Genomic DNA, 13,872 nt, shown 5'->3' on the forward strand with positions numbered 1-13,872 from the left:
GAGTTTTGGAAGTGACCTGGGGACAGTCATCCCCCCCAAAACAGTCCAGTGTTGTAAATTTAAATAGTAAACCAAGCGTCTGCTTTAACAGAAAGGTCTGCTGCTGTTTTTGAAATCTTGGAGAGAGTTGGCTTCGTAAAGGTGAAGCTGTGTTAGGAACACCCCTCTGCCTTCCCTTGGTATGCGGACTTGTCAAGGCAGCTATGGGAGCTGGTTCACACATGCAGGCCCCATTTATAGTCGACATGTAAACGTGTAAGTGAGAAATATCAGTGTGAACTAGTCAATGCGTGGCAAAACAACAACCCTGCAACCGCCGTTTCCACAGTTTTCCCCCACAGCTGCAATCCAGTTATGTTAATGTTTCCCACATAGTTGTGCATTTGCATTCACAGCCAAGCAGAGAATATAACGGAGGCTGGCTTTTGTGAAATGAGCTCTCGGACTAATTTAAGGGGTTGCTCAATGTGAGAAAAAATGTTGAGGTGGATGGGTGGTGATCTGAGAATTGTTTGTGATCCTAGGAACTGCGAGGTGAGGGCTGTGGGGAGCAGACTGTTGAGCTTTGAAATTAAGGCATGGGATGAACTTGCTTGGGTTTGGGCAGGTGGGCATCTTGGATGGCAGCCAAGGTCTGTCGTGCTCTCTAAATATATTTGTCAGGGTCTCTCTCTAGACTCGAAGCACCATCGAGTACTGCTTTGGTTTGGCACAGCATCTCCATCATCTGTCCTCTTCTTGGACCAGCCATGATCCACAGCCTCTTCCTGATTAACTCCTCTGGGGACATCTTCCTGGAGAAGCACTGGAAAAGTGTGGTCAGCCGCTCGGTCTGTGACTACTTCTTCGAGGCCCAGGAACGAGCTTCAGAGGCAGAAAATGTGCCCCCTGTAATCCCCACCCCTCACCACTATCTCTTGAGTGTTTATCGCCATAAAATCTTCTTTGTGGCTGTGATCCAGACAGAGGTGCCGCCGCTTTTTGTCATTGAATTCCTCCATCGGGTCGTGGACACTTTTCAGGTAGGTACCTACATCATATTAATTTAGGGAACTTTAACAATACAGTTTTTACACAGTAGTGTTTTCAGGTGTACATGCAAGTCAAGAATACACCATTAAAAGAAACCATAACAGCCAAAATTTGTTTGCAAGCGCATAGTTACACTTGTTAAGGGACCAGAATCGCCTGCACTTCCTTATGAATGTAAACTGAGTAGCAAATCCAGATCTGTTTTCATGTGATGTATGAAACACTCCTTATTCACAGTTTGAATTTCTATGCAAAAAGACCCAAAATTGTAAGTTTGTATGGAGACAGGTGATCACTTGTTTTTGCAGTGTGTGAAAGCCATCGTTGCTTGCAGGGAGTACTGAACTAGAATTTATTAGCAAATCTGATTCCATTCAATGTGGACTTAACTGGGATATAGGGTTTCTTTTCTTCTACAGTTGTTAAATGAGCACAGTAAAGCTAGAAACTTAATGTTATCACCACAGGCTGTTGCTATACATGGGCCTCTGTTCTTATTTTGTATACTTTGGGGTGTTATAGACCTCCTGGTCCTTTTGCATTTCTTGGCCTTTTGATACCACTATTGACTTTTTATTTCTGTCTAACAGCAAACTTTGTGGTTGAGTACCTATCTATAGGGCAGCAATCAGAGCTAACCACAGAGAAGGTAGGGGTTTCCACATATCCTTTTGGAGTGGAGCTGAAGAGCCTCCCCAGGTGTAGGGCTGCTGGAATGTGGGACTAGGAGCCACCTGCACCCCCTCAAAAGCCAAGTGGCCTGATGAGGCCTGAGCATGTTCTTTGCCTTCTAGGAGGCACAGAATGTGCGTTTATTTATTTAAAACATTTGTATCCTGTTTCTCTCCTGATCAACAGGAGTCAAAGCAGCTTACATTATATTTAAAAACAAATGCAGGATCACAACAAATGAAAAGTAGCAAGCCAGATCTTCCACTCATGGGCTACCAAAGGCCACAGCAAAAGAGTTTTGTTTTTGCAGAGCCTCTGTAATCTATGCAGAGTCAGGACTTTCCTTGGGAATCCCACTTTACAGCACAGGTGCAGCCATAGAGGAAGCAGGAGCCAAGAGGTGTCAGGACTCACTGACCTAGTCCCTGGTCTAATGGTCGGCACATATGGGTGGAAGCGATCCTGCAGTTATGAAAGTACCAGGTCGTGAAAAGTTAGCACCAAGCACCCTCAGTTGAGTATGGAAGATTAACACGGGGTACTATGTTCAAACTACTTGGTTCCTGTCAGCAAACTAGCTGCTGCATTCTATACCAGCTGCTGCTTAGGTAGTGTTTTCAAGAGCAGCTCCACATAAAATGTATTACATTAGTCCAGCCTCGAGGTTACCATAGTATGGATTAGCGTGAATGTTAGACAGCTAAGCATCAAAGAGAGGGAAAAGGGGACAAGAAACTGGATTGCTCAAGCTCTAAGAGCTAGGATCCTGGAGCACATGAACCGTGTGTTCACCTTAAACACCCCTTTAACATAGGAAGGAGGAGGTGAAAATACTCTTCTCGTGTACTGTGCAACTTTGTGCCGAACTACACAATACATATTTAAACGCCAGGTCTGGGTTTTAAAAGTTTGCCGAGGCCCAGTTCAGCTTGGGACCATAGTGCAGGTTCTTCTGAGACACTCCAGTATTTAACTTTGTAGAGCTGACAGCAGGGCATTCTCCATTTCTCTGGAACTGTTGTTGTGAGCCAAAGAACGGCTTCTCCTGCTTGGGAGAGTCATCGGCACACAGCAATCGGTGTTCACGAGTTCACAAACACACTGCCCCAGATAGGAGAAGACTGCAAAACTCCCCATGGGCTAAAACATAGGCTTTACTATACCTCAGACTTGAGGCAGGTGGGGAATAGAACCATATTAGTACAAAAAATGTCTTATTGCTCTGGTGAGATTCAGAAAACTGCTCCATCTAGCCTCAAACCTTTGAGCCAAAACGACACAATATGTTTTTAATGTGTTAGGCCTGTGCTCTTGCAGATGGCAGGGAGGAAGGAAAACTCTGAGGCGTTCAGGGTGGTAAATATGATTTCTTCCCTTCCCTCCCTTTGTTTCCTCAATATCCCTATAAGACAGGTTAGGCTGAGAAAAAGTGACTTCCCAAGGTCACCCTGTGAGCTTCATGGCTGAGCCGGGATTTGAACCTGGTTTCTCCAGTTCAGTACTCATTCCACAACAGAACACTGGATGAGAATGTCAGGATGAGGGTATGGGCAGGGCCAGCCTTTCTGTTAAAGAAAACAAGGTGGATCATCTCTGGCTGCAGAGTTTGTGTGTGTTAAGTGCCGTCAAGTCGCTTCTGACTCATGGCGACCCTATGAATGAAAGTCCTCCAAAATGTCCTGTGTTTGACAGCCTCGCTCAGATCTTGCAAATTGAGGGCCGTGGCTTCCTTTATTGAGTCCATCCATCTCTTGTTGGGTCTTCCTCTTTTCCTGCTGCCCTCAACTTTTCCTAGCATGACTGTCTTTTCCTGTGACTCTTGTCGTCTCATGACATGACCAAAATACAATAGCCTCAGTTTAGTCATTTTAGCTTCTAGGGTCAGTTTGGGCACTGCTTCTAGCAGAGTTTGGGCACTGCTAAAAAAGCACCAATTTCCCAGTTACTAATTATTATATTTTCACTGGCCAGTTGGAGGGGTGCTATTTGGATTTTCCACCCTAGGCACAAAGAATATTTATGGAAAGCACAAGGTAAAAGAGTTGTTGAGGTTGGTTGGCAGCTCTCCTTCCATGATCATGGGATGAGATTATGCATTTTGATCTCTGACCTCCACTTCAGATATGCCTGTTTGGCAAAGCCGCATTCCCAGAGAACAAGTCCTGTCAGCCCAGTCACGGGAATGCAGGAGTGTCGGTATCCTCAGGCTTTTGGAACACAGACCTCAGTCTTTTGCTTTGCAGCGGTTCGTGATCAGTGTCTTTGAAATTTCACATGACTTAAAACTGCAGCTGGGCCCAGTTTACGACTCCTTCCCCCCTCCTTCCCTCAGAGTGCTAAATTGTGTGACTGAGAATTCTGAGGAAACTGCAGCAAAACAACAACTCATTTTATATGCTTTATATTACAGACACAATTTGGTGGGGAGGCTTTGGGTGACAATTTTTTAATTAAATTTTTTCTTAATTGATTCATTCATATCCTGGCTTTCTCCCCAATGGGGAGCCAAATCAGCTAACATCATTGTCCTCTCCTCCATTTTATCCTCACAACAACTCTGTGAGGTAGGTCGGGCTGAGCATGTGTGACTGGCCCAAAGTTTACATGGCAAGCTGCCACAGGAGAGTGGGGGGGGGGGTCGAACCTGGGTCTCCCAGATCCTGGTCTGACATTCTAACCACTAAACCACACAGAAACCAGTTCCAAATTTTATCAGATTAGCTTGTGAAAGAAACTTTGGGCAACTGGCCTATAGGGAAAAGAGAGTAGGAACACTGAAATGGTTGCTTGGGAGGGTGAGGTGTAAATGAGGCCTCTGCTGAGGAGAGTACAGTTTTTCCCCCTTAGGATAAATTAGCAGCATTTTTAAAAGAGTTTGATGGGAGAACTAGAAACTTGGTTGAACATGAGATGCTATTTTGTTGTGGTGCATTATCATTCACGGCCATGCAGATTCCTAGATATTCCCAATGTACTGTTTTCTTGAGCTGAAAGCTGAAATTGGTGTACCTTGACAAATGTATTTAGTGCAAATAAGTACTGCTTGCAAGAAGGGTCATAACTGAGTGTATGAAGAACTAAAAGACCTGGTTTATACAAGAAGCAGAATTAGGCGGTAATGAAGTAATCAGAGTGCAGAGGTGATATAATGGCTTGTGCTACTTGAGACTGCAGGAGAGGGGTTACATTATTTTTTAAATTCCCCTACATTAGTAGTTTCCTATAAGTAGGCAATAGCACACCTTGCAAACATCTAGGCTAGACTCTTTCTCACTTATGTGCTATCTTTTTTAAAAATTATTTGCGGGGTGTTTAATATAAGGGAGCATTAAAATGTGACTTTCCCTGTATACAGTCTTTTATTTTATTTTTGTTTTAATTCATTTATATCCTGCCTTTCTCCCCAATAGGGACCCAAGGCAGCTTTCGTTGTTCTCCTCTCCCCCATTTTATCCTCACAACAACCCTGTGAGGTAGGTTAGGCAGGCAGTATATGACAGGCTCAAGGTCACACTAGTCTGAAGTGGTACAGTCCATTCTACCACCTCAGGACTCAACCACCTCATTCTGGCACATGTGTATAGATTAAGTGAGTGATAGAGATGGCCAAATCACCCAGGGCTGCATGCAGATTTGATCTTGGGGTTTCCGAGCCTAATGCCCTAGGCCTTAGATCACAATGAAAACATGAACACGTGAAGCTGCCTTATACTGAATCAAACCCTTGGTCCATCAAAGTCAGTATTGTCTACTCAGGCCGGCAGTGGCTCTCCAGGGTCTCAGGCAGAGAGGTCTTTCACATCACCTACTTGCCTAGTCCCTTTAACTGGAGATGTCAGGGATTGAACCTGGGACCTTCTGCATGCCAAGCAGATGCTCTACCACTGAGCCACGGCCCCTCCCCTGATTCTTACAGCTTTGAGGGCCTGTCCCTCTTGGAGGACTATAAATAAAAACAAGGAGGCAGTATTCTAAGAAAATTTTTTGTCCCCACCATTCTACTCAAGGACTTCAAAAGCCCTGAGGTGATAACACTTGGACACTTGTTTCTTTGGTAAAAAATCATTGAAGTTGAATTCCATTTTATGAATTTTTTTAAATAAATAATTTTAAATATATTGAGATACCTGCTATTTGGGTCTTCTGTTGCATTGCTTTAACTTACAATCCCCACCCCTTGAGTATCCTTAGGGCCTGTTTCGTGACAAACATTCTGGCTAAATGCCTCCTGACAGGTAAGAAACAGTGACAGAATTTGAATTGTAACCTGATGAGCCTTCAGCCAGATAGAATGCAGGGGGGAAAGTCTCTTGTCTAGCTAGGCCTCCTTCATTATTAATGTGCATGGTTTCTCCTCCAGTTACCGTTGGGGCTTCCTGTCTGTTGTAAGGTGAAGACGTCTGTAAGCAGGTGGGGGTGAGGGGAGGCCGTGCTTTGTTCAGGGCCAACCCAAGACATTTTGGTGCATCAGGCAGCAAATCCAAATGGCTCCTTCCTGCCTATTTGCCCATATGTTTATATTCTGCCTACACTTCATGGAGCTGAAGACATGGCTCTTCTTTCCTCCATTTTATCTTCCCAAATGATCCTGCAAGATGTGTTAGGGTGGAAGAGTGTAACTGGACCTAAAGTCACCCTGTGAACTTTGTAGAAGAGCAAGGATCTGAGTCCAGGTCTCTATACTCCTGCAGTATAAGCCATTTACCGCATTGGCTAATTAACATGGAACACAATCCAAGGAAAAATTGTTCTTTAGACATCTGGTTGGAAATGGATGTGCGATGCGCTAAAGCATGGGTCAGATAACCAGGGGGAAATTAGGGTCCCTTGGCCATGGTAGAATTCTCTCCACAACTTGAGCAGGCGAACTGTGCATTGAATTATGGTCCAATGGATAGGATTGCCTGGCGCTTGCCCTTAATGACGCTTGACATCGGCTGCCTGAGGGGAACTGTCTTCCCTTACCTCGTGACATTTCAAGTTTTGCTTCCTGAGGGGAACTTGTCAGTCTGCTTCAGGGCACTCAGTTTAGGCTGGCTAATATTTTTGTTTCTTTTCACAGGATTATTTTGGAGTCTGCTCTGAAGTAGTCATCAAGGACAATGTTGTGGTGGTCTATGAGGTCCTGGAGGAGATGTTGGACAATGGATTCCCATTGGCTACAGAGTCCAACATTCTGAAAGAGCTGATCAAGCCACCCACCATCTTGCGAACAGTTGTCAACACAATTACAGGTGAATTAATGGACCCCTTCTGTTCCTGAAGGGCATTCTGTGAAGCACATAGTCTAAAGGGGGCTCATTTGGCTGGGCACAGCCTCAGATCGTGGGTTTCCTGGAGTCCTTGACACACAGTTCTTTAATATTCTGTTTGGTGGGCCAAGTCTTAAGAATTGAACCAGGGAAGAATTAGTATAAAAAGATTTCAACTGGGCTACCAGCTGGCCAATAAAGAGCAATGTATGGAGGTTTGTAGATCACCCAGGAAATGTGCTCTCCCAGGCAAAGCAGGAAGGTCCCTCTGTAATCCGTGGGGCCTATTCACAAGTACATTGAGTAAGTAAGGATGAGATCCTTCCATCAGCCTTCTCGGACACCATCAGTGGCCAGTTATTCTGCAGAAGTAGAGGCAGAGAGAACAAGGCCCCTTTCACTGTGCAGCAGCCAGAACACCAGTTGTGCATTGTTGTCATTAAAGTGTTAGAGCATATTAATGTCTGTTCATTGATTTATTAGAGAAAGCCCCCTATGAGTCTTTCAAACTATGAGTGCAAGGTACAAATCTCTTGAATATACTGCACCATGGGATGTTCATCAAACATCTCTTCCCAAGAATCCACAGGCTAGATCTATCACTGATGATATTTTTTACATGGATCATGTACAGCGTTTTGGACAGCTGTTCTCCCATATTTCATTTTGACCCACTGACACTTTTGGTTAGGAGCCCCGTGCAGTGGTTCTTCTTAAAATGCACAGGGGGTCAGTTCTCTGAGAGGTACAGGGCACAGGCCGGCTTGCCAGTCCTGGTTTCAGGTTTCCAAACCTCATTGAGCTTGTCTTCCATTGACATCAACATCAGTTGAGCCTGTTTGAAAGGACGACTTCTTACATTCACCTCAGGTCTTTATTTAGGGTGACTGCAAGGTAGTTCCTGTGTATGAAGGTTGTATCCACAATGTCACATTTGCTTGATGCAGATTGACTTGTAGATCCAATTGATGTTGGGGGAATTCATCTGCAAGGTGATTCATTCCCAGGCAACTTCCACTTGCAGTGTCCAGTTGGAAATGACATATTTTGACACCCTTAGTGACAGTGTGGTGTATTGGTTAAGAGCAGTGGACTCTAATCTGGAGAACTGGGTTTGATTCCCCACTCCTCCACATGAAACCTGCTGGGTGACCTTGGGCCAGTCACAGTTCTCTCCGAACTCTCTCAGCCCAAACAGAGTCAGGCAATGGCAAACCACCTCCTAATGTCTCTTGCCTTGAAAACCCTATGGGATCGCCATAAGTCAGCTGTGACTTGATGGCAAAATCACATACACACAGTGCTAAGATAATCTGTAAATATTGTAAGTGAAAAGGAAGTCTGGTGTTGTGTTGATTAGTTAAGGTGACGGCCTCTATATTTCCAGCTTTCTTAATCCAGGGCAGTAAATGGTTTGAGTGTCTGACTAGGACTGGGCAGGACCAGGTTCAGAGCCTTGCTCAGCCATGAAGCCCTGTGGGTCTATTGGGGGCCTCACAATATATAAGGCTCTGGAGATGTGGGTAGAATGTAGTGCTGGATGTGTGGTGAGAATAAAAGGAAGGTGGGGGCAGTTGTTTTTGCAATCTTGAGCTCGTTGGAGGAAGGGTGAATTAAGAAATGTAATAAGTAATAAATCCTTTCAGGAAGCACCAATGTAGGAGAACAACTCCCCACCGGGCAGCTATCTGTGGTACCCTGGCGACGCACTGGCGTGAAATACACCAACAACGAGGCCTATTTTGATGTGATTGAGGAGATAGATGCTATCATTGACAAATCAGGTACAAGATGTTGTATTCCCACAGTGTCTCTCCAGAGGTGCAGTGGATTTGAAATCTTCTGCATTCCCCCCCTCCCCCAAAAAGCTTTGCCCATTGCTCTTTAATGTACCTTTTGAGTGGCAGCCACCAGCCTGGTAGCCTCTGGCTGCTCATGTCCATAGCAGCGTCCAATAGGTTCACGGTTTCCTTCATGATCCACATAGCTTTTCTTTCCTGAGGCAGGTTCCACGATTACGGCTGAAATTCAAGGGGTGATTGATGCCTGCGTGAAACTGACTGGGATGCCAGATCTTACCCTCTCTTTCATGGTAAGTAGGACATGGTAAGTGTCCATGATGGGCTGCTGAAAATGGAGTGGGCCTTGTCAAACGAACCTTCTGAGGCCGTCGTGACAGAAGATATAGGGAGGGCAGAAGCCGTAAACTTTTGTGGAATGTGGGACCAGGGAGGGGCCATGGCTCAGTGGTAGAGCATCTGCTTGGCATACAGAAGGCCCCAGGTTCAATCCCCAGCATCTCCAGTTAAAGAGACTAGGCAAGTAGGTGAAAGACCCCTGCCTGAGACCCTGGAGAGTTGCTGCCAGTCTGAGTAGACAATACTGACTTTGATGGACCAAGGGTCTGATTCAGTATAAGGCAGCTTCATGTGTTCAAGAGCAGGGTTTAGTAGATTCTGGAGATGGGGATAGAATGTAGTAATGGGTGTGTGGCAGCTAGAGAAGAAATACAGGGCTTAAAAGAGGAATGAGAGAGAGCATAAATTTCTGGAAAGGAGTGGAGTAACAAAGACCAGCAGAGACATCTCACTGAACAGAGAACTGGTGCGATCTGCCAAGAAGTGTCTGATGCCTTTTTCCTGTTCATTGCAGAACCCCAGGTTGCTGGACGACGTCAGCTTCCACCCTTGCGTGCGTTTCAAGCGCTGGGAATCAGAACGAATCCTCTCCTTCATCCCTCCCGATGGGAACTTCCGCCTGCTTTCCTATCACGTCAGCGCTCAGAAGTAAGAATCAAAGTAATGGATTCTGGTGTCGTAGATCTCTTTTTCCCTCCCAGCTAAGAATAAGGTTTAAAAGAAACAAGCCATTCATTTCTCATATTCAGCCTACACTCAGATATAAGCAGCAAGCTTGCCAGCAGCTTGCCTTCCTTTTTAAAAAAGACATGGGTGGCCTTTGGTGCAGAGTTTCTCAATTCTGATTCAACAGGGTCACATACTAGTTGGGGCTCCAATCAACAACTGTCTTTCCTGCATGGTTGAGTCGTTCCTGCATGGTTGGCTTAAACTCGGTCTGGAGAAACCGGGCTAGATTAACCTCTGAGCGTAACGGAGTACAAAAGTAAAAAATGTTTTCCATTTGAGTGGAAATTAACAAGAAGCCCTGTGGGATGAGGAATCGTTTCACCACAAGGCATGTACAGCAACATGCGCTCCAATCCAGTTGTCCTGCATGAGGCCTTTTAAAAGGCAACGTGACTGACTTGGAATGTGTCACAAATGTAAGAATTGCACATAAATTTCAAATGTCTTAAAATGTTGATGGGCTGTGGCTCAGTGGTAGAGAACATAAGAACAGCCATGCTGGATCAGACCAAGGCTCATCAAGTCCAGCAGTCTGTTCACACAGTGGCCAACCAGGTGCCTCTAGGAAGCCCTCAAACAAGACGACTGCAGCAGCACCATCCTGCCTGTGTTCCACAGCACCTAATATATTCAACATGTTCCTCTGATCCCGGAGAGAATAGGTGTGCATCATGACTAGTAGCAATTTTTACTAGTAGCCATGAGTAGCCCTCTCCTCCATGAACATGTTCACTCCCCTCTTAAAGCCTTCCAAGTTGGCAGCCATCACCGCATCCTGGGGCAGGGAGTTCCACAATTTAACTATGCGTTGTGTAAAGAAATATTTCCTTTTATCAGTTTTTAATCTCTTGCCCTGCAGCTTCAGCAGATGACCCCGTGTTTTAGTATTATGAGAGAGGGAGAAAAGCTTCTCCCTGTCCACTCTCGCCTGTCCACTCTCTCTCTGTAGCGCCTACGGAAAGCCCCCCCTTCAGTCCTTAACCTTTTCAGGTAAAGGATCTCAAGTACCACCTGTTGAGGAAAGACATTCCTGTGCAGGAGATCAGGAGAACTGCTGCCAGTCAAAACAGTATTGAACTAGTACTGGACCAATGGTCTGAGACTGCATCAGACAGCTTCATATGATACTATTTAGAAAACGTTTGATAAGTTTTTAAGTTTTAAGTCCTCTTCTGTTCCAGTCTGGTGGCCATCCCTGTTTACATGAAGCACAACATCAGTTTCCGAGACAGCAGCTCTTTGGGCCGCTTCGAGATCACAGTGGGTCCCAAACAAACGATGGGGAAGACTGTGGAGGGGGTGACAGTTACCAGCCAGATGCCGAAAGGTGTCCTCAACATGACCCTCACGCCTTCGCAAGGAACACACACCTTTGATCCTGTTACGAAGGTGAGAGGGGAGCAGGAAGTGGAGTCTGGCACCCAGGCTGCTCCCTTGTTTTCTCTCATGCCTTTTGTTCTGGGAAGAGATGAGATGGGAGCTCCTCAACCCGTTTCAGTGCTGCTCTGATTCTTTTTCCACCATAGAGTTGGCTAGTATCCAGAGACCATGCGTGGTCACAGTGCAACTTAATTGGCACTTCCCATTTCCAGTGCAATGCAGCCATTTGATGAGCAATCCTGACCAGGTGCATGTGGTTTGCTCTACAGAGATGCAGGGATAAAGAGGTGCCCCACACACTTCTGCCTCCTTCACAGATTTTGCTTGTTCTGTGCCTAGAGCGTATAAAAGTTTTTTCCTCTCTGGGTGAGGATCTGACAACCCTACTTCCTTCCTGCACATTGGAAGCACCAGCCCTAGTTTTCTTGCTGGATGAAACCATGTCGATTTGCTTTGTTTGTCCTTATGCAACACCCATGTTGTTTTCACCTTCTCTCCCTCTGAAGCTTCTGTCCTGGGATGTGGGCAAGATCAACCCCCAAAAGTTACCAAGTTTGAAGGGGACAATGAGTCTCCAAGCAGGAGCCTCCAAACCTGACGAGAACCCCACTATCAACCTTCATTTCAAAATCCAACAATTGGCTATCTCTGGTGCGTACGCCTAGAATTGAGCTAAGTTTTATTTATTGAACTTTATTTTCAAATATTATATAATCAGGGAATACAAGGGGAGGTCATGATGCTGATGGCACCTGGTTCCATGTCTCTTTCTCATCAGAACCCAGTAAGACAGTTGTTAGGCAACATGGGTACCTGAGGGCAGAGGGACACGAAGGTGAAGAAACTAAAACTTCATCCAGATAATGGTTGATGATGTTTGGGGGGATTGGAGGTGATGATGGGATGTTGATAATGATTAGGGATTGGGGGAGTCAGTAGACAAATTATCTGGGGAGATATCCATCCATGATGGAACTGCACGTTCCTTTGGTGGGGGGGTCGTTGTTGGAGCTTGGGAGGTGCTGCAGGACCTGCATTGTTCCTGTATTATAAGGTTTAGGCTAGCTGGGGGTGCCTTTTACCAGCTTTGGTTGATTTACCAGCTATACCCCCTGCAGAAAGACCTGGTTACCATAGTTCATGACTCAATGATGTCCAGATTAGACTACTGGAATGCTATCTACATAGGGCTGTCCATGGAGAGGTTTTGGAAACTGCAACTTATACAGAAGGTTGCTGCTCATGAAATGTATTACACATGTTCTAAAATAGTTACAGGTAATGGTTTGTTTCCAGGCCCAATGCTGGTTTTGGCCTTGGAACCCTTCTGTTGCCTATGTATTGAGTACCTCAGGAATTGCCTTTTTCCCATATGAGGCTTCCAGGTCCTTAATTTGTAGTAGGGAGTCCTTTTCTTCTTGAGGGAGGTATAATTGTCCTCTGCCAGAAGCAAGGCGTTTTGTGTAGTGGCCTAGGAGTTGTATATCACTCTCTACTGGGAAGCTGTGTCTGCATTCTTCCCATATCTCCTTCTGTTGACAGACATTCTGTCAGGCCTGTGGAGGTTTGGAGGAGATTTCTTACTGTTGTTGTTATGTAATTGAAAATAGTTTGTTTAGTTGTGTTGCATTTCTCTGCTTTTTCATGGATTTGTAAATTTTAGCTGCTATAAACCTTAACAGTTTTTTCTGTTTAGAAAAAAAATCTATAAATACAAATAAATATTCCACTGATCCCTCAATTTGAATTACTATAAAACAAGCAGGCAATCTATTCCCAGTATAAACACCCACTTGCTGAAGTGACCAATGAACAACAAGAAGAGTTGTTTTTTATATGCTGACTTTCTCTACCTTATAAGGCAGAATCAAAACAGCTTACAATCCCCTTCCCCTCCCCACAACAGACACCCTGTGAGGTAGGTGGGACTGAGAGCTCTAAGAGAGCTGTGACTAGTCCACGATCACCCAGCTGGTTTCATGTGTGGGAGTGGGGAAACCAACCCGGTTCACCAGATTAGCGTCCGCCGCTCATGTGGAGGAGTGGGGAATCAAACCCAGTTCTCCAGATAAGAGTCCACCTCTCCAAACCACTGCTCTTAACCACTACACCACACTGGCTCTACAAGGTAGTTAGATCTTCCCTGAAGTGGGTGCCATCACTGAGAGTCCTGCTCTTCTTACCCACTTGGAGCAGGCCTCCCTGGAAGCTGTTAAAAGTCTCCTGGGGTACAGAGGAGAGGAATGGGAACAGTAAGGCTTTTTGTTGTTGGGGCAAGGGTATCGGTTTCCTGCATCACTGTTTGCTTTTCTCCATGACCTACCTGAACAAAAATAAACCGCAGATTAAGCAAATGTATGCATAATTTGCTGTGCCCACTCTCAGTTTGCATACCACAGTATCTCCAAGCCCATAATAATAATAGTTGCCTTTGTCTCCTTCAGTTGCTTGTCTCCAGCCTCTCTTTACCTTTTTATGTCCTCCTAGGGTTAAAAGTGAATCGACTGGACATGTATGGAGAGAAATATAAACCTTTCAAGGGGATCAAATACATGACCAAGGCTGGCAAATTCCAGGTCCGGACCTAGAAGCTCCTGTGGCCAAGAGAAGACTTTTTCCTACTCCGCCTCTGCTCCCATCTTCCCCCGGAGCTGTTCTTTGCTGTGGCC

The 13,872-nt window shown here is 45.4% G+C and overlaps 1 protein-coding gene across 1 annotated transcript; it reads left to right on the forward strand.

Annotated features, from left to right (window-relative positions):
• The first annotated feature begins 719 nt into the window (after positions 1-719).
• On the forward strand, positions 720-13,809 carry AP3M2 (adaptor related protein complex 3 subunit mu 2). The gene is made up of 8 exons (XM_056859979.1): positions 720-1,022; positions 6,767-6,938; positions 8,603-8,740; positions 8,963-9,048; positions 9,609-9,742; positions 11,005-11,212; positions 11,710-11,854; positions 13,691-13,809. The coding sequence occupies exons 1-8, from the start codon at positions 750-752 to the stop codon at positions 13,789-13,791; spliced, it is 1,257 nt and encodes a 418-aa protein (XP_056715957.1). The 5' UTR covers positions 720-749; the 3' UTR covers positions 13,792-13,809.
• Positions 13,810-13,872: the final 63 nt, after the last annotated feature.

Source organism: Euleptes europaea, chromosome 14, assembly GCF_029931775.1.
Source record: "Euleptes europaea isolate rEulEur1 chromosome 14, rEulEur1.hap1, whole genome shotgun sequence".
Taxonomy (NCBI): Eukaryota; Metazoa; Chordata; class Lepidosauria; order Squamata; family Sphaerodactylidae; genus Euleptes; species Euleptes europaea.

What these genes read in the sequence shown, in the direction of transcription:
- AP3M2 (XM_056859979.1), top strand. Translation starts at nt 750, where the DNA reads ATGATCCACAGCCTCTTCCTGATTAACTCCTCTGGGGACATCTTCCTG. An exon ending in AGTTGTCAACACAATTACAG is followed by an intron (nt 6,939 to 8,602) that starts GTGAATTAATGG and finishes AAATCCTTTCAG; the next exon opens with GAAGCACCAATGTAGGAGAA. An exon ending in TATCACGTCAGCGCTCAGAA is followed by an intron (nt 9,743 to 11,004) that starts GTAAGAATCAAA and finishes CTTCTGTTCCAG; the next exon opens with TCTGGTGGCCATCCCTGTTT.